Source organism: Phascolarctos cinereus, unplaced genomic scaffold (genome assembly GCF_003287225.1).
Source record: "Phascolarctos cinereus isolate Bilbo 61053 unplaced genomic scaffold, phaCin_HiC Scaffold_9;HRSCAF=440, whole genome shotgun sequence".
In the NCBI taxonomy this organism is placed as follows: domain Eukaryota; kingdom Metazoa; phylum Chordata; class Mammalia; order Diprotodontia; family Phascolarctidae; genus Phascolarctos; species Phascolarctos cinereus.
In genome coordinates, this window is record NW_027556402.1 from 219,770,101 (window position 1) to 219,797,802 (window position 27,702).

Genomic DNA, 27,702 nt, shown 5'->3' on the forward strand with positions numbered 1-27,702 from the left:
TTGGGTCATCCCCAGTCATCTTAACTTTTGTCCTGCCATTGCACTCCCATGACTTTGGAGGAGAAACTGAGGCTGATGATGGTGCAACTCTGCCTCATTTAAATCCAATTTACCTACAAATCAAGGCATCGCCCCGTGATGTCATTGGTCCTCTTTGAAAATGAAAGACAAAAACCATGACAGAACTGGAAGGTGAACCCAGTTCCTTTGACGCTAAATCCGTTATTGTTTTTTCTGCTCTAAAGTGCCCACTGTGTGTTAGGTACTGGGCTGGGCAGTATAGATAAAAGGACAAAAATGATAGCTGCTGGCTCAAGGAACTTGGAATCTATTGCACGTGGTTTCACAAGAGATAGACCCAAGGTCTTGATTCGTTGTTGTAAGGTTCTTTGGGACAATTTTCGCCAGAGCACACATACAATGACAGGATGTGGCTTGAACCAGTGCTGAGCACTAAGCTATTTAATGACGGTTTTAAGAAAAGTGTGTCATGCGATTTTAAAATGAAAGGCCAGGCCCTTACCATATAGCTACAGTGAAAGGGGTCATGGTATGGCAGGAGTCTATGGCATGTGAGTTTGTGTGGTGGTCATTGATTTCCCATCATATAGTTTTCTGTAACTTGGTTCCCCTTGAGTTTTTGCTCATCTCTCCTTTTAGACTATGTGGTTCTCCAGAGCAGTAATTGTGATTTGCCTCTCTTTTTATTCCCAGCACTTAATGCAGTACCTGGCACATAGTAGCTGCTAACAAAATGAATATTGTCTGATTTGGTTCTGATTGATTCTGATATCAGCAGTTTTAGCATAAAATAGTATGATAATTATAGGCTTTATCATGACAGGGGTAATTCTGAGTGTGTAGTGAATGGTGGCCTTCATTATGGGGTTAGTGAAGAATGATAAACCCCTGGCCAACAGGAAGATTGTCTGAGCTGAAAGACCTTTAGTCTTGCTGGACAAATTTTTAATTAAATAAATATTCCATGAGGAAAGCTACATTTTGTATGTTACATGGTTCCCCCCCCCCAATATGTAGGGAATTCTTGATGAGGAAATAACCCTACCAATCCAGATTGGCAACTTTTCTACAATTTACAATCTCAGAGAGCTGCAAATGGACAGTGAGACTTTATATGTACAGTGAAGCTCCATATATTCTAAGGACACCTGTGATTTATAGGCATAGCTTATATTTTTCTTTTTTAAGCAAAGGCTTAAAAAATACCAAGCTGTATTAGCAGTAGTGATGGCAGTCCTATTTCATGTAGAGATGGGTTACTTTAACTGGATTAGAGGGATAGTAACCAAGCCAATGGTAAAATTGAAATTGGAGCCTGCTACGTGGCACTGGGTGCTGTTATTTCCCAGGTCCTTAGGAATTTAGGACCCTGTTTATCTGCCAGCTTCTCACGTTATTTACAGCAACTTAATCTGCTTGCAGCAGGACCGATTGCTCAGTGTCCCGTCAAAATTCCTGTCAGAAAATCAGTGACTGGCCAATTGTGAACTTGTCAAAGTGACAAGTGGCCACATTGACAGAGATGGTATTTCCAGGTTTTGTATTGAATGAATGCTGTTATATGGTGTGGTGGATGACTCTTGAAAATGAAAAATATTGACAGGGGAGAAAAATGAAAAATGTAATCTGTATCCTGTGGTCTCTAGTTTTACTCAGGGTGTTTTTCTTCTTTTTGTCTCTTTTGTCTTCCCTTTCCCTTTCTCTCTTCTACTCTTTCTTCTCTCCTACCTCCTTTTTCTTCAATTAAACTCTTAGATGTGGAAAGAGAGATCCATGCAGCCCCACATGTGACCGAGAAGTTAATTCAGCTCTTTCGGAATAAAAGTGAATTCACATTCCTGGCTACTGTGCAGCAGAAGCCATCCACTTCAGGAGTGGTTCTGTCTGTCAGAGAGCTGGAGCACAGGTAAGAAAGTATTCTTTCCTTCCACTTTCTGCTGAGAGGCTACCAGTTGACTATGAATTGAACAGGCTGTTATAGGTTTCTGTTACAGGGATATGGAGCTGGCAAGTTAATCAAGCTCCTGTTGCTACTAACCACACCTTGGTAAATTCTCTTGGGTTGATACAATAAGAGATTTTTTTTAAACCTCTCCAGGGATTGTGAGTGATGGCTATTCTCTCGTGTATGTACTCTACATATGAAAAAAATTATAGCTTCCTGTCTGCCAGGGTCTTAGATAATCAGTTTTGTTAGTTTCCTTTGTTATGGAGTTCAAAGTGATGATTATAGCACAGCAGAAGACTTTTTTTCCATTACCAGGCTTTCTTCTGTTTCTTAAAATCAATAAATCAATTTCTTTTGGCCACTGTGCTAAGTGATGTGGGGGGGAAATATAATCAGCAACTCTGAGAATTGGAAAGTAGCATAAAGTCATCTAATCGAAGACCAGGAGAACAGTGTGAGACAGTAGGAACAACATGGGCTCTGAGGTCAGAAAACCTGAGTTCAAATACCACCTCTCATGATTACTACCTGTTTGACCTTAGACAAGTCACTTAACCTCCTTAGGATTTAATTTCCTCGTCTGTAAAATTAGATGGTTCATCTAGATGGCCTCTGAGGTATTTTTCAACTCTACATCTATGATAATATGACAGTGACATTGGGCAAGTCCCTTAAATCCTGGGCTTCAGTTTCCCTATCTGTAAAAGGACTTGGTTATCTCTGAGATCCCTTCCAGATCTACATCTATGATCCTGTAGCATATAAGAAATGTTCCCTGCCTTAAAGGAACCTACAATCTAATTGGGGAGACAAGGTGTAAATAAACGAAAGTTTAAAGAATCACACACACACACACACACACACACACACACACACACACACACACACACACACACACACCCTACCCAAATGTAATCTCAAGGATGATTACAACATTACTATAGATAGTAAGTAATGTGAGTTTAGAGGAGGGTGGATCACTATGGGTGGACATAATCTAGGAAGACTTCTTGGACTGGACTGTGCAGGGTGGGTAGGAATTGGATTGGTAAATGTAGAAGAGCAGACAGGGCTTTCTCTAAGTTAGATGAGATAGCACTAAGGCATCAAGCTTAGAAAGTACAAGCTATATACTTAGGTTTAATAGCTTAAAACCACCAAGACTTTTGTAACAATCCGTCCATCCATCCATCTATCCATCTCTCTATCATTTATCTATTTAACTTCTATTTCTCCATCATCTATCTATTTTTATATCTATCTGTCTAGTTATAGTTGGACAATGTCTTGAGAACCAAAGATGTCTCAGTCCATTTGGATAGTCTCCGAATAAGGTTATTAAGGATTTAGTGTTTTCATTGATGCAGTAGCAAAAGAGAAAGGTGGCCTGGTGGGTTAAAAAAAGGCTAATCAGAAGACCTAGGTTCTCTTCCTGGCTTTTTGTTGCATGGTCTTGGGCAAATAACTCAATTTACCAGTTTCTCACATCGGTAGGATGAGATAAATATTTTTTCTGTCTCCGTTGGGATGCGATTTAGTCAGGTAGATTTCTATGTTTTGAGTTCTAGAGGTATAATAGTAATTGTAGTTATCTTCTACCTCTCCTGATTTTGGGTGGGAAAATATGTTAAGATGCTCAGAAATCAATAATACTCATTCAATAAACTTTTGCACTAACACATTTTGAAAAGTGACCAACAAATCTTGAAGTCATCATAAAATGGACTTCGGATACCTTAATTTTGAGTGAGAATCCTCAATAAAAATGTTAAGGGGAAAGTCCATGCAGACCTTATTGTTGCCTTTGTTCAAAAAGTTTCAAAAGAAAACTATCCTTCTTTGGAAGGACAGCTAATGCACCAAGGAGGCAAAGTATATAGAGTGCCAGACTAGGAGTAAGGAAGACTTGACTTCAAATCCTACCTCATACACTTAACTTGATATGTGGCCCTGGGCAAGCCACTTAACCTTTCTTAGCCTTAGTTTCATCCTTTTGTAAAATGAACAGTTGGATTTGAAAACCTCAACATTCTTTTCCACTTTTCAATCTATGATCTTATTACCCTATGGTTTTATAAGGTCATTTTTAATTTGTGGACAGTTCTCATTAAGAATTATTTACTCATGATGAAGTGAAATTTTCCTAATATCAACCATCAATCATCCTCTGATATAAAGCACAATAAGTCTGTTCACTCTTTTACATGACAGTCCTTCAAATATTAGAAGACAACAATTGCATCCTTTCTAAGACCTCTCTTCACTAGGTACCAGCAATTTTTTTTTAGCTGATTCATGTTCAGCACGGCTATAAGTCTGATTAGCTTTCTGCTCACTCTCTAGGCACATTTCAGGCTATACTATCTCTAAAATGTAATGCTCAAGAAAGGACATGTGATTCTGGATTTGGTCTGATGACAGCATATGACAGTGGGATTATTTCATAGTCCCACTGTGATTTATTTGTATACAATATTTCTTTTAACGAATCCTAAGATCTCATTAGCTACTTTTGGCTCTTGTATCATGCTGATAGCACACATTGAGCTTATAGACCATGGAAACACCTAGGTCTTTTTTTTTAACATGGTATCTTTCCTAGCCAGGTATATTTCATCCTCTAAAGATGCCTTCTGCTTTTTGAGCCTGAGCGTAGAACTTTAGATCTACTTCTATTAAATTTTATCTTATTGCATACGATCTATTTTGCCAGTATGATGAGATCTTTGTGGATCCTGATCCAGTAATCCAATATATCAGCAATCTCTCCTGGCTTTATATCGGTCACAAATCTGAGATACATGCCATCTGACTTCATCCAAATCATTGATAAGAATGTTGAAGAGACAAGGGCTGTGAACAGGGCTTTGCAGCACTCCCAAGAGACCTCCTCCAGCTGGGCATCAGTCCATTCATCAGCATTTGGAGCTTTCTCTACTTTTGTTGCTAATGAGTTGTGAGTTATTGACTCTTGAGTAGGTCCAAGAATCCCCCTTTTGCCTTACATTCCCACAAAGCAATCTAGAAGTGGGCCTTAGGAATCCGAGGCACATGCAGTGAATTTTATTATATTGTCTACCCAGGAAATTCTATTTTTAATTTTTTTCAAAAAAGGCGAACATTTATTGAATACTCAGGCATTAAGGACATTAGTTTTACTTATCAAAGGAAACTAAAGAAATGAAAACTTAATTTACCTTATTTTTGTTTAAATCAACAACTAAATGTTTGTGATAAAAGTTTCTGTCGTATTAGCACAGGCTGATTCAAACCTTCTCCTTCCTCCTAAATACTGAACAATCTCTTCTTCCGGGTTAACAAAAAGCAACCCCAAACCACACACCTTTCCAGGTAGACTCTGCTCCTCTCATATGTTGACCTGAGGCATTTTAAGAACTCATGTCTGTCCCTTTAAAATGAACATTTTTTAACTCTTATGTGCGTTTCCCAGGACAGTCAGAGCCCCAGGATCTCATACTATGGACTATGTCATAAAACAGCAGCAGCAACAACGACAGATAGCCAAAGGGTTTCAGAATATGTAATTGATTTTGCCTGACCTGGCTGTAGGTGACTGGAGTCCCAGGCAAGAAACTCTGGGACTTGGTCCCCAGATCTTTCCACAGACAAACTGCCATCGAACTATGTCACTCCCATCTTGTACTTGTGACCTCGTGTTCTGTGAAAATTGGGCTCATTTTTGCAGCCTTTCATTGGGTCTGCCAATGGACTTCCTGACTGGCTCTGTTGGGTTCTTCATCGCTAGCTAGAGCATGGAAAGAACAAAAGTGACTGCAGAATACATTCAGACAACAGGGAAGCTGCCCTGCCCTGTAACTATTGCAAAGAATTGGGCCAGGAAATTTGACTATAATAATAGTCACTAGGGTAGAGGGAAACTACTTTTTGAGAAAGTATTCTTCTTGGGGTGGAAATTTAAAAGAAAAAGACTCCCATTGCACTTACTTTCTAGCAATGTTGAATTTCAGTCCAAAATAGTGGTTGCCTGATCAAAGATAATGGTAAGAGAGTTTAAATGGACTGAAAACCCAGACCTAAATATGACTGCCATCATTTTCGTCATGGAAGGTAAGCAACCATTCAGCCTTCTTTTTGCAAAGACTATAGCCAAAGATTACTTATTTACTGTTGCTGGGAGGAAAGCTTGCAATATTTTACTTCTCCATTGAAGAAGATTCTACTTAGTAAATGGGGTTCCTTCTATTGAAAAGCAAGCATGTCTCCCTTTCCCCTGATGTGTGCACTATGGCCAGAGGCAGACTTTTTGGGAGGTTTTGGCTCTTGATTCAGAGAGTGAGCTCATTGACATAGCAATATGCGGAAACTCTCCAGGTGATTAAACCAATTCACTTCTCATGAATCTTAAAAGGATGGATAAAATAGAATGGAGAACATGGAGATAATGGCTATTGGGAACTTACCTGATGGTAGAAATTGAAATAGGCTGTTTCATGTAATGAAATGGGTACTTGGTAATACTTTGTTATTCATACTAATCCATAATGTTAATTTGATGGATTAAAAAGTTCTATACCACTGAATGCAATGAGAGAATAACAAAGATGAATTTGTCTTGCTGAAATATTTTAATGGCAATGCAGATTTAATGTTTATTTGTCATGATTCAAATGTGTTTTAATATGAAGATTTGTTAAAATGGAAAGCTTAATTAATGTAGATTAAATCTAATTGCATAGTCGGCCAGAATGTACAACTATCTAGATATAATAGTAAATCCTTTGGGTTTCAATTTCATTCTGGAATTATGGATAAAATTAAATCCAAGTATGACATGAGACAAGAAGTTAGGGTTCCAAGAAGAAACTTTCTCCAGGAAAGCTATACAAGGAGTAAGTATATACCAGTGCTGTAGATACAAAGAAGGGTAAATATAGCACTTCCCTCCAAGACATTCTCCTTCTAATGAGAAAAAAATATTTTAGCTCCCTCATCTATCCTTCAGCCAATTAACAAGTATTCATTAGTAAGGCACTATGATAATCACTGGGGATGAAAAGAAAATGAAAACAGATTGTACCCTCAAAGACCTTGCATTTTAATGGGCAATACAGGAAGGGGCATATGTAAGATACCTATAAAGTAGATTGGAAGGTGACTTTAGAGGGTACTAAGTGGTTGGAGAGACTAGGAAGGGCCTCTTGTAGAAGGTGGGATTTGAAGGGGGTCTTTAAGGAAGTCAGGAGACTTGTGAGGCAGAGGAGAGGAGCAAGAGAGGTTTCTAGCCCCAGAGATCCCTGGAACATCCTTTCATTCATCCCCAGATCCTTGGGGAAGTGGAAAGAAAAAAGTTTCTGTAGCTCATGGGACCTTACCACCATCTTGTCAGGTAAAATCTCTAGCCTGATACAGAATACTGGCCTCAAAAATAGAAAACAGTGCCTCAATCAAATGCTTTCATTTTTTTTGGTAGCAAATTTCTCTTCATAATTATACGCATCACTTGGGGTAATTAAATTAGTTCACATTCTCGGCATACAAACTGAAAGAAGGAAGAAGGTAGGAGGTAACATTCAAAGTAGGAAGAAGCCACCTTGGGATTAAATTTTACCTTAGAAAATCCACATGTGGATAATTAAGAGTTGAGCACGCTAACTCCTTCGTTAGTGTGAAGGCATAGCAGCCAAGAACTCAGAAGGGAATATCATCAGTGTATAGAACATGACAATGGACATTTCTGCAGTATTTTGTAAAAAAAAAGAAATTTCATGTCAAGGAAACTGGTAGAGTTTTAAGTAACACACTAATTAAATAAAATTTTAATCTCTATTAAGAGAATAGACACTGTTCAGATGACTTTTGACCTTAACTGGAGACATGAAAGATCGGGGCTTCATTTTGGTCAAATGGTTCCTACCTGTATATATGCATATTAGATTTCAGATTGCATAGTATGTGAGAGATAGAAAAAAGAAACCCAGCCAGTGTAGCCATTAACCTTTACTTTTTAGGTCAAAAGTCACAACTTCATTAATATTAATGCATCAAATCATTTAAGCTGAATGGAATGTGCCCAGAGAATTTTAAAAGCTGTCTCCTTTGACTTTCCACTAGATTAGTAGCTTTGAAGCAGATAGAGATTTGGAGGCTACATATTCACACTTTGGCTTCTGTGGACTAAACCATGGCAAAGAGGTCTCTCTTCTCTGATGGATGGTTAGGTTTTACATATTTGACTTCTCTAAATTCTAAGAGAAAGCCTTTGATAGACTATCTGGATATTTAAAAACTGTTGTCCTTCCGGGGAATCTACAGCTAATGGGACTCCCTAGTCTGGAGCTCTTCAAAAGGAATATCTGCTTTTCAGTTCTTTACATTTCTGATGAACTGAGTTTGGAATATTCATAACCTGAGAGCAATCAACAGATAGAGTATATTGACTGATCTTTGCCTTACTTATCCAGGGACTACAAAGTCTGAATCTTCAATGTCCATATGGTATGACATTAAATTGGTAATATCGATTAGGAGCAGAAGTCCTATGTAATTATATGATCATGCCTCACCCTGCTCTATCTTTTTCTTTCCTTCCCCCTCATATCCCTACCATTGTACTATGGAAATATCTTTCACTTGAATCAGGGGATCTGGGGTCAAGTCTTGACTTTGATGATTAATACTTCTGTGAAGTTGAGTCTTACTGTATCTCAATTTCCTCATCTGTAAAATGAAGGTGTTGGGTTTAGTCAAGGTGAAGTGATTTGCCTAAATTTACCCAGGTAAGAAGTGGCAGAGCTAAGATCAGAACCTCGATCCTTTGACTGCAAATCAGTACTCTTTCCTCTGTACTCTGTGCCACACTTAACTTCCTGAGCACTCCAATCAAGGAAAAAAGAAGGATTAGGGAAGTGAATTATAGGATTTATGCTTCCTTTAAGAACAGATGAGACCTGCTTACTGGGTCAATTGGCCTATTTAAAAATATTTAAAAATTTTCTTTTTTAGAATCCTAAACTCAATGAACACCATCAAACATGAACATTTCCTTCTACAAAGAACAGAAAGATGATTGTATATGACACAGAATCTCTATTAAGTACAACTTGGCATGTATGTATATACAAATACACACATACTTATATGTGTATGTTTTTAACAGTAGTTTCAAACTTCTCTGTTTTGAAAATTATGAAATTCTTTCTACTCTCTTCTGTGTATTTAAAAATTTCAATTGTACTCTTTTGCATTTTTGCTATCACTAGCTCCACTATTACTCTCTCCCAAAATTATTGCCCAAAGGATCTCACTTGTAAAAACTAAGTATGATAAAGAAGAAATAAATCCATACACTGACTTTGCCCCAAAATATGTATCTCATTCTACACTTCCAGTCTATCACCTGTCTGCCGAGAGGTGGGGAGTATAGTTCACTTTCAGTCCTCTGAAATTGTGGTTGGTCATAGTATTGATCAAGGTTCTCGTATCTTTCAAATCTGTTTGCTTTTTGTGGATTTTTTTAAATTGTAAAAATTTTTCTTCTGATTCTACTTGGCTTACTATGCATTAGGTTATACCAACCATACCTTTTGTCATTTCTAATGGCACAATAATATTGTCTCATATTTATATGACATAATTTGATAATCCATTCCCCAAATAGTGGACACATTCTTAGTTTCTAGCTCTTTACTGCAATAAAAAAATGCTGCTAGAAATATTTTTGTGCATATGAGTCCTTTACCTTTTTTATTCCTTGGGTTATATGGATTGGTCCAATTTTTTGTGTCTTTGGGTTTGGATTAAAAAAAGAAGAGCTTTAAGAGAGATGAAAGTGGGGCACTTACACAAATTTCCCTCATTCCTCTTTTTTTTTTTATTTTCTGGGAAAATAATTCCAATTTGGTAGATACAACAACTTAAGAGGGTTACACAACTGTGTTTTTTTTTTATTTTTTTTTTAATCATGTTATTTTTGATATATACTTACTGTACATCTGGGTTCTTAGAGGAAGTTCCATGTAGTGGATAGAGAGTTAGCCTTAGAGCCAGAAAGGCCTAGGCTCATGTTAGGCCTACGATGATGCACCCTGGCTCTCTGAGCCTATTGGGCAAATCACTTAACTTCCCAGTTCTCCAGGCCACTCTTTAAGACTGGATACTGGAAAGAAGGGGCCCATCTACAATGATTGAAGGAGTTTTTCCCAGGAACTACCAACATTGATAAAATGATGTATCTTGCAAAACCCCCAAATGACCAACTCATGTATCTGTGTATATTACACATATATACTTGTGTACAAATATAGGTATATGTGTATGTATATACATACATATCAGTATACATACAAATATATACATGTATATACAGCTGTGTATGTGTGTGTGTGTGTGTGTGTGTGTGTGTGTGTGTATAAAATGTCTAAAGGCTCAAGAGCTAAATAATGTACCCTGAGCCCTTGAGCACCTGTCAGGGGCACTTTTAAGGAATATTTGTAATGAAAATCATTGACAGGCTAGATTAGATCTTTATTCTGCAAATGAGGCCAAGTAACCTGTTGTGATATATATGTATATAATGTGTGTAAATACATATATATATATATATATACACACACACACATACATATATGTATATATATGTTTTTTTAATTATAAATTTTTCTACTTATTCTGTCAGAAGCCATTTCTCTACTTTCTTCCTTTCCCCTTCCTTTATTCTTTTTTCTTCCTCCCTCCCCTCCTTCCCTTTTTCCCTTCTTCCCTCCCTTCCTTCCTTCCTTCCTATCCTCCTCCTCCTCCCCCTTTCTCTTCTCCTTCCCTTTGTTCTTCCTTTCCTATTATTTTTCTCTGTCCCCTCCCCTTTCTTCCTCATTCTTCTTTTACTTCCTTTTCCTTTCTTTCCTTTTTTCCCCTCTTTCCATTTTCTCCCCCTCTTCTTCTTCTCTCTAGTTCTCCTTTCCTTTTTCTTCTTTTCCCCTTCCTCTTCTTTCATCCTTAGACTCCTCCTTTTTCTCTCTCCATTTCTTCCCCTCTTATCTGTCTTTTTCCTTTCCCTTTTCTCTCCTTTCCTTTTCTTTCTCTTCTTCCCATTCTTTTTTCTATCCCTCCTCCCTTCACCTGTGGGAAAACAAGACTGGTTTCTTGAGTAGAGTTTTCTATTGAGCATTTCATTCTTCCTCCTCTTTCTAGTTTCAGACTAAAATGAAGTGTGTCAAGTGGCTGATTGAGCTGAAGTACAATTCTGATGGGTTGGGGGTGAGGGACAGGAAGATAATGATCAAACAATACATTTCACAGAGATGAGTATTATCTATTCATAACTAGACTCTTATGTGAGGTATACCAGGGTTTCATATGATGAAAGCAGAATTGTAAAACATCTTGAATTGATTGTAGGGTAATAACGTCCATCTCCAAAAGGACTTATTATGATTATAAAATGTCCAACTGTTTTCATGTGTGTAAAACCCAGTGTGATGTTCGCTGTGGACTTGGGCCTTTTCTCACTTGGATACTTTGGAATTTTAATTGGGCCTATGCTGCCAGATCTTAAAATGAGATAATGTTCAAATATTGTAATTAAATTTTTAAAAAGGGCAGCAATAACTTACGCCAATAGGCCGAGCTTGTCTTTTGTGGTGAGTCACATACTGCTTAATCTGCGTGTTGGGGGAGCTTCCTCATTCATTTGCATGCTCTACTGGAACTTGCCCTGGAAATGAATACCAACCCAGGACATCAGAGAGCTCTTAAGTGCCTTAGATGAAATGAGCAGTGCTTCTCCGTCTGGTTCCCAGTGTGTTGTGAGCAATTAAATGTCCAGTCTTCCTTTATTTCTTTTCTTTTTTTCCAGAGAGTTTAAAGCAGAGGGCTAGAAGTGATTGATTAATCAGGCGCCCAAGCTAGTCATTGCCATGTAGAGGCAGCAGAGAAGTAGCAGCTCATAGAGTTTGCAAGCAAGGGAAGCCTGGGCTGGCAGAGCCAGGACAAGGCTAGGAATGGAAACTAGAAGCAACATATAAGAGGGTGATAGCTAGACCTACAAGGGCTTAGACACCAAAGATCAAGAGAGGTCTGAGAGCTAGAAGCCAGATGAGCAGTCAGGATCCAGAGAGCAGGTAAAAGAAGTTAAGGGAAGGCAGAGTATTGGAAACCAGGGAGGCAAGAAAGCACGCATGGGAATACAAGGAGATCTTGAAACCAAGGGGGTTCAATTCAAATAGTACATACTAAGTGCCTACTGTGTGCTAAGCTAGACACTGTGCAGGGGCCTGGGGTTACAACCAGAATTCCACTCCCTTCCTTCCTTCCTTCTTTCCTATAGAGAAATGCAATAACTTTATTTTGAGTACAGGGTTCTTTTATATACTTACTGCTAAGGCAGGAATCAGTGCTAAGATATGGCTAGCCTAGCCTCATTTCTTTTAGTTAAACAAGTTTAAATTTTAAACGTGTTATTAGTACTTTGTAGTTTCTTAAAGTTAGTCAACTAGAATTTGTTGAGAGCCTACTATGTGCCAGGCACTGGGCTAAGCTAAGGGGATCAAAGAACAAAAACCAATCCCTTCTCTCAGGGAGCTCAGAGTCTAATAAGAGAGGTAACATGCAAACAACCTGGTACAAACAAGCTATTTACAGGATAACTTGGAGAAAATTGACAGAGGAAAGACTAACGTTAAGGGGAATTAGGAACGTTTCACACAGAAGGTGACATTTTAGCTGGCACTAGAAGCCAGGGAAACCAGGAGGAAGAGAAGAGGAGGGAAAGAGCACTCCAGGCATGGGGGCCAGCCAGTGAAAATTCCCCGACTCTGGAGATGGAGTGTCTTGTTTGAGACTGGTGACAGTGGATCAACGAGAGATGGTGGTGTAAGGAGTAAGGAGACTGGAAAGTTGTGTGGGGGCCACATTATGAAGGGATTTGAACATCAAACAGAGGATTTTTTATTTGATCCAGGAGATTATAAGGAACCACTAATGTTAACTGATTGCAGGGGTGACCCAGTCAGACCTGTGCTTTAGGAAGATCACTTTGTCAGCTGAATGTAGAGTGGACAGTAGTGCAGAGAGGCCTGTGGCAGGGAGGCCAATGAGGATACCATCATTATAGCTTAGTGTGACATGATGAGGGCCTGCACCATTGGGATAACAGTGTCAGAGCAAAGATGTCATGAAGGTAAAATCAGCAAGCCTTAGCAACATATTGCATGTGGGAGATGAGAGGGAGTGAGGGGTCAAAGATAATACCTAGGTTGTGAGCCTAGGGAGGATAGTGGTATCCTCAACTATAATAAGGAAGTTAGGAAAAGGGAAGGATGTGGGGAAAAAGATAATGAGTTTAATTCAGGACATGTGAAATTTAAGCTATCTATAGAGTATCTAATTCAAAATATTCAACAGGTAGTTGGAAATATGAGACTGGAGGTCAGCAGAGAGGATAGGGGTGATGAGTAGTACTGAGAATCATTAGCCTAGGGATGATGGTTAACTTTGCTGGAGCTGTTGAAATCACCAAGTGAAATACTATGAAAAGAGAAAATAATAGGGCCTAAGAGAGAGCCCTGTGGGACAGCTATATTTAATGGATGTTACTTGGATGAAGATCCAGCAAAGAAGACTGAGAGTGGTCAGATAGTTTATGAGGAGAACCAGAAGAGAAAAGGGCTGCAAAAACCTAGAGAAAATATCAAGGAGAAGAGGGTGATCCACGGTGTCAAAGGCTGCAGAGGGGTCCAGAAGGATGAGGATTGAGAAAAGGCCACTCAGTTTGTCAGTGAAGAAATATAAGAAGTCACCTCATGGCAAAGAATTGGAAATTGAGAGGATGCCCATCAATTGGGGAATGGCTGAGCAAGTTGTGGTATATGAATGTAATGGAATACTATTGTGCTATAAGAAATGATGTCAGAAAAACCTGGAAAGACTTATATGGTCTGATGCAGAATGAAGTGAGCAGAACCAAGAGGACTCTGTACACAATAACAGCCATGTTATGCAATGACTAATATTGTTAAATTGAACCCTTCTTAGCATTACAAGGATCTAAGACATCTCCAGAGGCCTCGGGATGGAAAATGCTGTCCACATCCAAAGAAAGAACTATGGAAGTTGAATCACTATCACTTATTTTTACCTTCTGTTGAGTTTTGTTTCATCTTTCTGATGGTTCCTCGTATTGGTTTTAATTTTTACTTACAACTTCACTACTGTGAAAATATGTTTAATGGGTATGTAAATGTAAAGCCTATATCAGATTGTGTGCCGTCTTGGGGAGGGTGGGGGGGTGGAGAAAAAGGGAGAAAAAATTTCAACTCAAAAGCATATGGAAGTGATTGTTGATAAATCAAAATAAATTAATAAAATTAAAAAAAAGAAGTCACCTCAACTCCTTCTTGGCAAAAACGAGTGACCATGGTTATGAAACATTGAATCTAATAACTGACTTTTTTTGGTACGTCAATTTTGCGGAATGTCATCCCTCTTTTTAGACTTCCACTATAAACTTTTGCTCTTTGAAAGTGGAAAGGAGAAGAGGGGTTACATTATAAAATGTAGGTGGCATAAAATGAAAAAATATAAAAACATTTATCTTAAAAATTGAAAATATGTGTTATCTATTTTCTGCTATTCCTATTGTTACTACATCATCAACCTTACAACCAAATTACTTCAATAATCTCCTACTTTATTCCTCTGCCTCTATGATATACCTCCTCAAATTTCCCCTGCACATACCATTATTTCTGAAATAACATTTTTGTCTTGTCACTACCATGCTCAACAACTTACAATGTTTCCCAATTCCTAGTTCAGTGTGGCTGATCTCCTTGTTGCCCTCAATCCACATAATGTTATTTCTTGTATGTAAGTCCTGTCTCCCCAGTTGGAGTGGAAGTTTCTCAAAGGGTCTAATCATGCCATCCATGTTTTTTCTTTTATAGTTCTTTAGTACTGAGCAAAGCAAATATCAGCTCTAAGTAAATATTTGTTTGTTAGGATAGATTAATTCTAAGAGCTTTTTTGTAGTGCACAAGCAATATTTGGACCCTAAGGGGCTCAAGAAGTCACATCAGATCTTTGGAGGCAGCAGTTTCAGTTGAATGATGAGGTCAGAAACCAGACTGTAGAATTAAGAAGAGACTGAGAGGAAATAAAGTGGAGGAACCAATTATAGAGAACCATCTTAAGGAATTTAACCACAAAAGGGGGTGGAAATATAGGATGATAGCTAGTGGGAATGGATGAATAAAGTGAAGGTTTTTTTTCTTTTAGTATATTTGCAGGCAATAGAGATTGAAGGTAAGCAAATGAATAAGTATTCAGAAGGGGCCAATCTACTGGAGAAGGCGAGATGGAATGGGTTCACTTGGACATGTAGAGTGGTTTGGCAAAGAAAAAGACCACCTTGTTATTGGAAGCAGGAGTGAAAGAAGAGATAGTAATTGATAGAAGGTTTCTGGGTATTTTAAGGTGAGGAGAAGGGGAGAAGAAGAAGCTCTTAGTAAATGACCTCAATTTTTGGGGGGTAAAATATAAAGGGTTATGAGAGGGAGAATCATGGGAAGTTTGAGGAGGGATACAAAGGTCTGGAAGAGTCACTCTCGTAAGAGGGATAGGGCATTAATTAAGGGAGGTGTAAAACTATATCCTAGAAGCCCTGTGATATTCTGTTCCTTGATGGTGCTCTCTCACTCTCTCCAACCCGACTGAGATTTTGCGCTTGAAGGATAGTTGAGACTTACTATATTATAACTCTTGGAATCATGGGAACTCCAGTTCAGTTGGCCTTTCCACAAATTCATCAGGTTTTAATAGCTAAAAGGATCAGAGAATCATTAATCTTAGGCTGAAAGTGACCTCAGAGGCCATTCAATTCAACCAAAATTTGTAGTGGACTCAGTACAGTTTTGTGATTTTTCTCCACCTTCCTTCAGCAGCACATGATGGGAGTGATCTAAGGCTAAGGTCTTATGAAGCAAAATTGATGATAGATAAGTGAGCAAGGGACTTGAGAGAAGAGGGCAGTGGAGCTGAATTGGTTCATCCATTCTTCCAATAACCCAGCAAGAACTTGAGGTTAGATTTACTTAGAAAAAAGACACGATCTCAGGGATTATGTAGTCCAACCCCCTCATCTTCCTGTTGAGGAAACTGAGGCTCAGAAAGTTAATGCAATTTGCCCCAGGTATTCTGTAGGATTTAAATCCAGACCCAATGTCTCTTCACATCCCAAGCTATTACCACTCTAACAGGCTGCTGTTCCTCATAACAAAGAAAAACAGTTAAGCATCTGTTAAGCTGTTAAAGTATTTAAATAGTTGAGCAACACAGGGATGTGTCCGACAGCATATGTACCATTCTACATCCTTCATCCTCAGCCCACCCCTCACATCTCTGTACTGTGAGGAGGGAGGCATCTTTCCTCATCTATCCTCTGGTCACTATCCCTTTTGAAATGGAATAATTTCTTCTTTCAAAAAAACAATTAATTAATTAATTAATTAATTTTTACTTTTCAACATTTGCTTTTAAAAGATTTTGAGTTCTGAATTTTCCTCCTCCCTCCACTCCCCCCTTCCCAAGATGGCATGCAATCTGATGTAGGCTATATATGTACAATCATATTAAACATATTTCCATATTAGTCATTTTGTGGAAGAAGAATCAGAAGAAAAGGGAAAAACCATGAGAAAGAAAAAACAAAACAAAACAAAAAACAACATAAGAAAGAGAAAATAGCATGCCTTGATCTGCATTCAGGCTCCATAGGTCCTTCTCTGGATGTGGATAACATTATCCATAATGAGTCTTTTGGAATTATCTTAGATCATTGTGTTGCTCAGAAGAGCTAAGTTGGTTGTACAATGTTGTATTATGTACAGTGTTCTGGTTCTGCTCACTTCACTGAGTTCGTGCAAGTCTTTCCAGGTTTTTCTGAAATCCTCCTGCTCATCATTTCTTATAGCACAATAGTATTCCAGTATATTCATATATCACAGCTTGTTCAGCCATTCCCCAATTCATGGGCATCCCCTCAATTTCCAATTCTTTGCTACTACAGAAAGAGCTGCTATAACTATTTTTGTATACTTGGGTCCTTTTCTCTTTTTTATGATCTCTTTGGGATACAGACCTAGTAGTGGTATTGCTGGATCGAAGGGTATACACAGTTTTATAGCCCTTTGGGCATAGTTGAAGTGGAATAATTTCTTGATGGGACAAGTAGGAGTGGATGAGACCAGTCTTTATGAACTGAAGTTTGAGAATCATTGCTCTAGGTCAACAGAATGATAACTGACTTAAGAATGTCTCAGAAAGATAGGACAGTAAACATATCTCTTAGTGGACTATGGGATTGTATTTTATAACTTATGTTCTTTCCTGGTCAACAAACTTCACGGCTTTCTTTTTGACTCTAGGATAAAACACAAAATACTTGGTTTGACTTTTAGTGCCTTTTGGTTATTTATTTTTCGGGGGTGAGGCAATCGGCCTTAAGTGACTTGCCCAGGGTCACACAGCTAGGAAGTGTCAAGTGTCTGAGGCCAGATTTAAACTCAAGTCCTCCTGACTCTAGGGCCAGTGCTCTATGCACTGTGCCCTTAGCCACCCCTCCCCCCCTTTTAAAGCACCTTTTACATCGTATATTCAGTCTTCCTTTCTGGACTAATTGAACATTATTCCTCTTCGTGTACCCAGTGTTGAAGCCAAACTGGTCAGCTTACTGGCTGTCACAAATGGCTCTTTATCTCCCACCTCTATGCCTTTGCAAAAGCTATTCCCTATGCCTGAAGTGTATTATTTCCTTACTTCCATTTCTGAACATCACTAGCTCCTTTCAAAACTCAGCTCATGTTAACTCTCCCGGAAAGCCTACCTTGATTTCCTCAGTTGCTAGTGCCCTCTCTATATATCCTGCTACTGTCACTTATTTGCTGTGTGTCCTTGGGCAAGACATCAAACCTTTCTGGGCTTCAAATTCCCACTGCTATAAAAATACAGGTTTGAATGCAACTCTATTTAAGGTTCTTTCAGTTCTAAATTTTGGATCTTCTTTTATGTTTCGTTTTCTATATCTGTGATGTTGCCCCACAATATAATGCCAGTCACTCAGTAAGCATCAAATACTTATTATGTTCCAGGCACTCTGCTGTGTGCTGGGAATACAAAGACATGCGCCCCGCCCCCCCATATTTGCCCTCATGAAACATGCATTTTAAGTACTTTGATGACAAGAATAGTTTTGATTTGGGCTTTTTATTCCCAGCACCTAGAAGAGTACCTGGCATACATGTAGTAGGCACTTAACAAATGCTTATAGAATTTACTTTAATAGCAAAGGTGATGGATGATTCACAGCCTCCCACATTTCTTAGTAGGTACAAGGAGACCCTAGAGAGATCCTGAGAAGCATCCTTGCCTTTAGAACAGCTCATATGCTCAGTGACACTCTTGGCGACTCTTTGATTCAATGAAAAGGTTACACTTTCTGGCGGGCAGATCCCAGGAGGCTGAATTGGAGTGGGATGCGGGGGTTATTCTAGGTAAGGATATTCAGAGACATAACACCAAGCCAGGAGGGTCATCTCCAGCCTAGTGGCAAGTGCCGGGTTTTCTGCTTTCCACTGGCATTGTCAACATCAGAAATCTTAGCAAGCAAGTTTTTTGGCTTAGATATTATCAAACCACTGAGATTGAATATCTGCTGTTAAATGAATCTTTTAGTGGAGGAGCAGGACTGGGACCTTGTATTCTGTTCTGAAACACAGAATCAGAAAGCAGGTATGTTAGCCCGTGCCTTGGAGGAATTCTGGAAAATAATCTTAAAGCATTTGCCTCTCATTGATCAATTTGGCTTCTCTAGCCAGTTCTATCCACCACTCAATAGACACTTATTTATTCTGGGGGTGTGCTAGATGCCACCAGGCTTCTCCTCCCAGATATTGCTTAATCTAGATATGCTATCCTACTTTCACTGGTTTTACAGGCAGAAGGTTGGATTTTGAGTCCTGCCTCTGCTACTTAAGTGGCTTTGTAAACTTGAGAAAGTCACACAGCCTCTCCCACATTTAGTTACCCAGATGTAAAATGAGGATTACAAAATTTGAGAGTTGGAAGGGACTTCCGGATCATCACCTAGATAGTTAGGTGGCATAGTTGATAAAGTTTCAGGCCTGGAAGCAGGAAGTTCCAATCCAGCCTCAACCATTAACTAGCTATGTGACCCCAAACAAGTCACCGAACCTTTGTTTGCCTCAGTTCTCCCATCTATAAAATGGGAATAATAATAGGACCTACCTCTCAGGGCTGTTGGGAGGACCAAATGAAATAATTATTATAAATTGCTTAGTTTGCTGCTGGGCACATAGTAAGTTCTATATAAATGCTGGTAATTATTATTTTTCATTGTTATTCAGTCATTTTTCAGTCGTGTCTGAGTCTTTGTAAACAAATTGGGGGTTGGTTTTCTTGGCAAAGATACTGCATTGATTTGACATTTCCTTCTCCAAATAATTTTACGGAAACTGAGGCAAACAGGGTTAAGTGACTTTCCCAGGGTCACACAGCTAGTAAGTGTCTGAGGCTGGATTTGAGCTCAGGATGATGAGTCTTCCTGAGTCCAGGCCTAGCGCTCTATCCACTGTGCCACCTAGCTGCTATTCTTACTCTTATTCTGGAAGATATTTCTATGCAACATAGCAGTGTGGTTATCCTTCCTGTATTCGAAGATCTCAAGTGATGAGCAGCCAATCATCTGCTAAGGCAACGCATCCCACCTTTAGATAGACTATCATTAGGAAATTTTCCTCATGTCAAGACGAAATTTTTCTTTCTCAGTTTCCTTCTATTGCTCTAATAGTAGAGTGAACTTCTGAGTAGCCAAGATGCAAGGGGAATTAGAAAGTAAACACTTTCTTAAGAGAAGATGCTTACGTCTTAATATGTAAAGATTTTGAAATCTTTTTTTAAAATCACTTTCACATATGTCTTTTGTAACAAAGATTAAAAAAGAAAGGGGGAAAAGCTGTTTAATCAATGCATATGATCACACATGCAATATCACACATCTATAGTTTCTCCTCTCTATAAGGAAATGCAATTCCTTAACTTCTCTCAGGGGGCTAAACTGGTACTCATCATCCTCATCAAAATCACCAGTAGCATTTAGATATCATTTTATGTCTTGAAAGGCACTTTACAGACATCTCATTTAATTCTCCTACAAAGCTTAGGAAGTAGGTTCTATTATCTCCATTTCATATCTGAGAAAAATGAGGCTGAGAAAAAATAAGTGATTTGCATAAAGTCACACAGGTAGTAAGTGATTGAGACAGGACTTTATCTAAGGTTTTTTACTGACATCAAATCCAGTGTTCTTTCTACTGTGTCACCTACATGCCTCTGATACATAGTAATCTATTTTGCTTTTGCTTTTTCCTTTTTGTATCATTGTAATTGTATCTAATATTTTTCCGGTTCTGCTTACTTCATTCTGCATCCATTCATATAAGTCTTTTTTTTTTTGAAGGACTTAAAAAAATTTTTTTTTTACATATGCTTTTGAATTGAAAATTTTTTCTCCCTTTTTCTCCCCCCCCAACCCTCCCCAAGATGGCACACAATCTGACATAGGCTTTACATTTACATACCCATTAAACATATTTTCACATTAGTGAAGTTGTAAGTAAAAATTAAAACCAATAGGAGGAACCATCAGAAAGGTGAAACAAAATTCAACTTAAGGTAAAAATAAGTGAGAGTGATTCGACTTCCATAGTTCTTTCTTTGGATATGGACAGCATTTTCCATCCTGAGGCCTCTGGAGATGTCTTAGATCCTCGTAATGCTGAGAAGGGTTCAGTTTAACATTCTTAGTCATTACATAACGTGGCTGCTATTGTATACAAAGTCCTCTTGGTTCTGCTCACTTCACTCAGCATCAGACCATATAAGTCTTCCCAGGTTTTTCTGAAGTCAGCCTGTTCATCATTTCTTATAGCACAATAGTATTCCATTACATTCATATACCACAACTTGTTCAGCCATTCCCCAATTGATGGGCATCCTCTCAATTTCCAATTCTTTGCCACCACAAAAAGAGCTGCTATGAATATTTTTGTATATGTGGGTCCTTTTCCCATTTGTTTGATCTCTTTGGGATGTAGCCCTAGAAGTGCTATTGCTGGATCAAAGGGTATGCACATTTTTGTAGCCCTTTGGGCATAGTTCCAAATTGTTTTCCAAAATGGTTGGATCATTTCACAACTCCACCAACAATGTATTAGCATTCCAATTTTCCCACAACCTCTCCAACATTTATCATTTTCCTGTTTTGTCATGTTGGCCAATCTGATAGGTGTGATGTGGTACCTCAGAGTTGTTTTGATTTGCATTTCTCTAATCCATAATGATTTAGAGCGTTTTTTCATATGACTATAGATGGCTTTAATTTCTTCATCTGAGAACTCTCTGTTCATATCCTTTGACCATTTATCAATTGGGGAATGGCTTGTGTTCTTATAAATTTGTCTTAATTCTCTATATATTTTAGAAATGAGGCCTCATATAAGTCTTCTTATGATTTTATAAATTCTTATGGTTTCTTATATGGTAAAATAAGATTTTTTTCTTCTATTTAAATTTTATTTTTTCAAATGAAGATCTACTTTCTCTCACTGCCTTTTTTCCCCCCCTCCTTTGAGAAAGCAAGAAAAACAAAATTCCCTGTTCAAACATGCATAGTTAAGCAAAACAAATGCCCACATTGAATATGTTAAAAAATAAGTCTCAGTCTGCGTTCTGAGTCTGCTTTTCTATCTGGAATTAGATAGCCTATTTTATCATGTATGGAATTCTGGTTGGTCATTGTTTGGATCAGAGTTTCTAAGGCTTTTAAAGTCAATAGTTTTTACAGTATTATTGTTATTGTATAAATAGGTCTTGTTCTGCTCACTGTACTCTGCATCAGTTCACACAAGTTTTCACAGGTTTCTCTGAAGCTATCCTCTTCATTTCTTTCAGCATAATAGTATTCCATCACATTCAAATGTCATTCTCCAAGTGATGAGCATCCTCTCAGTTTCCATTCTTTGTCACCAAAAATAGAGTTACTCTCAGCATTTTTGTACACATCACTCCTTTTTATCTGATCTCTTTGGGGTCTAGACATAATAGCAGTATGAGGCACGGGGTTAAAGGGTATGCATAGTGTATTAGCTTTTTGGGTATAGTTTCAGATTGCTTTCCAGAATGGCTGGACCAGTTTATAGCTCCAGGGCCTATTAATGACAAAAAAAAGAGTCTATTAATGTACCTGCTTTCCCATTGCCCCTCTAGCATTTTCCTTTTTCTTTTTTTGTAGTCAGCTTATAGCAAAATAATATTCAGTTATGTTCACGTGTCATATTTGCTTAGTCATTACCTAGTCAAAAATGCTTGATTGTGAATAACTTTCTAATAAGGAATTATGTTCCAGACACACGACAACCCTTTTTGTTTTTGTACAAAATCCAGTACAAGTGTCTTTTGTGCAGTGGAAAGGAGAAATTCTAATAGAATTGGCATTATCAATTTGAGATGCAGGAATGTCAGTGCTGAGAGAGGGAGAGGGAGGACTAATGAACCATATTCTAGTTGAATAAGAACTGTTCTCTCATTGAAGCCTATTTCCAAGTGAAAATATTTTGAGGATCTTTTCTATCTTGTTTTGCTTAGGACACATCATGAAGAGAAAAGGTAATGGCCCTTTCCATTGAGATCTGAGCTACACCTGGTATTTCCTCCTTAGCTGTACCCACTGAGTGATCATATTGATGTTTTTAAAGGTCTTGAAAAGGGAATGTGGAGTTATATGAGTGAGAAGATATGTTTCACAGGGATTATTCATTGGAAATAGGAACTAGGATGGGGAACATTGCCCTAGGTTTTATTCTTAACTCAACCTTTGATGTTCTCTTTCTCTTTTTCCCATTTTCTTTATGCAGCTCACTTACCCTCTCTGGGGTGTAAGTAGGGCAAATGGATTTTTAAAATAGCAATATAACACCCCTACTTTAAGTAATTTTAAAAGATTAATATAGCTTCTCCAGGCTTTCTGGTCAAAAGGGCAAGAGGAAACCCTCTCTTCAGAATGCCTTTATAGGCAACTTGGGGCCACTTATTAGGTAATATTGAAAATGCCAGAATGTACCCTACCCCAATATCTCCCTATTATCTGTACAGGAATTGGGAAAGATTTTGAGGTTTCCTTAGCTGTTGCAAGACAAAAGAGCAAATGATAATAGAATTAGAGTTTGAAGGGACTTTAGGTGTTATCTAGTTCAATGACCTTTTTTTAGAGATGAAGAAACTGAGGCCCAGAATGGTTGTGTGGTCAAAGTCACATCAATAGTGAGTGGCAGAACTGGTATTTAAACACAGATCCTTTAATTTCAAATTCAGCATCCTTACCACTGTATCACATAGTGGCAAAGGCCTACTTTATAGCTTACTTTGCAAAAGAACAAGTTTTAATTATGATTTCAGATTTACTTGATGTCTTTGAATTACTGTGCACTCATCACTTGGTTCTAATATTTCTTATTGTTCAGTCAAAGGCAGAGCTCCATTTAGGTTTTTTTTTTTTTTTTTTGCTTTTTGGTGAGGCAACTGGGTTTGAGTGACTTACCAAGGGTCACACAGCTAGTAAGTGTCATGTGTCTGAGACTGGATTTGAACTCATGTCCTCCTGACTCCAAGGCCAGAGCTCTATCCACTGCACCACCTAGCTGCCCCTCCATTTAGTTTTTAGCTTTTGTCCCCTGCACCCCATCCTGCATATGACAACTAAGTTAATTTTCCTAAACTTCTGTTTTGATAACATCACTTCTCTGCTCATAAATCTTAATGGCTCTCTATTGCATATACGACAAAACCAACCTTGATGGTATACTGGTGTACAGAATCTTCTGACGTCTTATGTCAAATAATATTTGCAGATTTATCTCAATTAGTACCTGATGTGAATCTTCCATTTATTCAGTCAGTAATTATCTTAAAAGATGCTACTATGAGCTAAGCACAGTGCTATGCACTTGGAATACAAAAAAAAAAAAAGAAAAAAAGACAGTCCCTGTCCTTGAGCAGCTTACAATGTAATGGGAGAGACAACATGCAGACAACTATGTACAAATACGCCACGTAAAGGATAAATGGGAAAGCAAAGACACTAGAATTAAGAGGAAATGGAAAAGGCTTTCTGTAGAACTTGGGATTTTAGCTGAGATATGAAGGAAACTATTAAAGCCAAGAAGCAGAGATAAGGAGGGAGACCACTCCCAATATGGGGGATAGCCAATGAAAATGCCCAGAACCAAGAGGCAGAATGTCTTGTTGGAGGACTAGCAAAGGATGCCAGTGCCATTGAATCAAAGAGTATGTTAGGGTGGTATATAAGGTATGAGAAGACTGGAAAGATGGAGGAGACTAGGTTTTGAAGGTCTTTGTACACCAAACAGGATTTTATATTTAATCTTGGAGGGAGATAATAGGAATCACTGGTATTTATTGAGTAGAGGGGTCACAGGGTCAGACCTGTACTTTAGGGCAATCACTTTGGTGACTGAGTGGAGGATGGACTTCAGTAGTGAGAGACTAGTGTTGGGCAGACCAACCAATAGTCTTTTGCAATAATCCAAGTATGAGGAAATGAAGGCCTGTATCTGACTGGCGGCAAAAGAGAGAAGGGGGCATATTCAAGAGGTGTTGCAAAAGTGAATTTGACAGGCCTTGGCAACAATTTAGGTATGAGGAATGAAAGATAACGAAGAGTTGAAGATGATGTTGTGAGTATGTTGTGAGTATGGGGAACTACAAGGATGGTGGTACCCTCAACAATGATATGGAAGTTTTGAAGGGGGGAGGATCTTATGGAAAGGAAAATAAGCTCATTTTTTATCATGTTGAGTTTATGTGGACTCATCTATTTGCTAGTCTCAGAATATACCAGTCACTAAGATCTGTGCAGCGGAGAGAAGTCAGGAGGGACCGACTTTTAAATTCCATTTTTTAAACTTACCAATCTTGTGGCCCTGGGAAATCACTTAACTTCTCTGAATGAATTTGTTTTTCCACCTTTAAAATAGGGGTATTGATATGAATAGTATTATTTTCATAGAGTATTTGCTAGTGCCAAGTGAAATAAAATAATTAGAAGATTCCTTTTTTCTTTCTTCCCCTTTCCATAGAAACCCTGTTTGAGTCACCCGTGCCTGATGTGCCCCAGAGTCTAGCTATTACAGATATAACTTCCATAGCCTTCTGGCAATTATTGTTACTTATGTTAGAACTTATTAATATTGTATCTCCTCACACCTATCCAACTGGCTAATATGACAAAAAAAGGAAAATGATGAATGTTGGAGAAGATGTGGGAAAATTAGAACACTAATGCATTGTTGGTAGAGTTGTGAACTGATCCAACCATTCTGGAGAGCAATTTGGAACTATGCCCAAAGGGCTATAAAAATATCCATACACTTTGACCCAGCAATAGCACTACTAAATCTGTATCCCAAAGAAATCACAAAAAAGGGAAAAGGACCCACATGTACAAAAACATTTGTAACAGCTCTTTTTGTGGTAGCAAAGAATTGAAAGTTGAGGGGATGCCTATCAATTGGGGAATAGCTGAACAAGTTGTGGTATATGTATGTAATGGAATACTATTGTGCTATAAGAAATGAAGAACAGGTGGATTTCAGAAAAACCCGAACTTACGTGAACTGATGCTAAGCAAAGTGAGTGGAACCAGGAGAACATTGTATACAGTAACAGCACCATTGTGTGATGATCGACTTTGATAGACTTGACTCTCTTTAGCAATACAATGATCTAAGACAATTCCAAAAGGCTCATGATGATAAATGCTACACTCATTCAGAGAAAGAACTATGGAGTCTGAATGTAGATCTAAGTATATTATTTCTTTTGTTGTTGTTATTTCTTTCTTGTGGTTTTTCCTTTTTGTTCTGATTCTTCTTTCACAACATGACTAATGAGGAAATATGTTTAATATGTTTGTACATGTATAGCCTATATCAGATTGCTTGCCATCTTGGGGAGGGGAGAGGAAGAAAAAATTTGGAAGTCAAAATCTTATGACAGTGAATGTTGAAAACTATCTTTACATCTAATCAGAAAAAATACCATTAAGAGGGAAAAAATGAAAAAGGAAAGAAAAGGCAAAAAAAATGTAGGAATGTTAGAGTGTAAGCTTTTTGAGGGCAGGAACTGTTTCCTTTTTGTCTTTAGTGCCTAATACTTAGCACATAATGAATACCTAATTAATGCCTGCTTAATTTAAATAAAGAATGTGTAAAGTGTTTTACAAATCTTAAAATACTATATAAATATCAGCTAAGATCATGATTCTTGCCTTGATGCCTTCACTTAAGACTTTTCCCTCACCTGGACTCTCCTATTGGCATTCTCTGTCTGTCTAGATCCAATTTGTCACAAGGAGCCCTTGAAAAATTTCATTCCAGATACCAAGTTAAAAAGCAGAATTGGTGACTATATTTAAGGCTCTTGGAAAGGACTGACCGTAATGGTCTCTCTGCAGAAAAGAATAAAACCATGCACGATTAGATCTAGAAGGGAGATTATGTACAATCTAGTCAAATCCTCTTATTTTAGTGAGGACCAGTTTTAAAATGATTGTTGCAAGTGATGAAGCTAATTTGTAATAGAACCAGAATTTGAGCCTTTATCTCCTGACTCAAGGTCTGATGCTTCTTCAACTCCACTGATTTACAGGATCATAAGTAGATGCCTCCTTTTTTTCCTCTTCCCCTCTCTGTAGTGGCACTGTTTGAGTCCCACATGCACGATATTGTGCCCCAGAGTCTAACTAGTATAGATGTGGCTTTTGTAGCCCCCTGGAAATCTCTGTAGATCTGGAGGTGAGGCCCTTGAGTGGATAAAATTACCCCATTATTCTAGAATATCATAGCTGGAAGCAACTTTGGGTTTATAATATCCAACCTATGGTGATAAAGTCGCAGAATTTCAGAAATGGAAGGGACTTCATTGGTTTCTGGTAAAACCTATTCCTAAACAACAGTCACTGCTACAACATACACCCCAAATCATCAGTTAACCTTTGCTTGAGGACTTTGAATGAGGGAGAACTCAGTCTCTCCTGAGGCAACCTATTCAACTTTTGGGTAGTTTTATAGTTGATTGGGAGTTTCCCGTACACTGAAGCTTTAATTTACTTCTCTTTGTTACTTAGACTTTTCTTCAAGATCTAAGCAAAACAAGTTCAATCCCTCTTCTTTATATTTGAATTTTAAGTATTTTTAGATAATTGATCTGTACACCACCCCCACGTATTTTCTTTTCCAGAGTACACACCATCCCAATTTCCTCAGCCCATCCTTCTATGGCACAAACTTGTGATCATTCACCATTCTGTTTGGCCTCTAGATATTCCCAGTTTATCAGGATCTTTCCTAAGTTGAAGAACCCAAAATTGATCTCAGCACTCCAGATGTGGTGTGACCATGTGGAGTAATCAAGGACTATCACCTATTTTTGGAAGCTACATCTCTATTAATATAGCTTAAGATCTTATTAGATTTTTATGTTTGGGATTATTTTTTAAACTTTTAAAAATTTTATTTTTAATTTGTGGAATAAAACAAGCATAAAAAGATGATTGTATATAAAAGTGCAAATCTACTATGCACAACTTGCTATTCCTTTCAAATATA

General features: G+C 38.1%; 1 protein-coding gene across 2 annotated transcripts in view; it reads left to right on the forward strand.

Annotated features, from left to right (window-relative positions):
* The window catches only part of NELL1 (neural EGFL like 1), an 876,262-nt gene that overhangs the window by 99,610 nt on the left and 748,950 nt on the right, over positions 1 to 27,702 (forward strand). For both annotated transcript variants that reach the window (XM_021002019.1, XM_021002018.2), the window contains exon 3: positions 1,777 to 1,927. In XM_021002019.1, the coding sequence (XP_020857678.1) occupies positions 1,777 to 1,927 (151 nt within the window). The remainder of the gene's footprint in view (positions 1 to 1,776; positions 1,928 to 27,702) is intronic.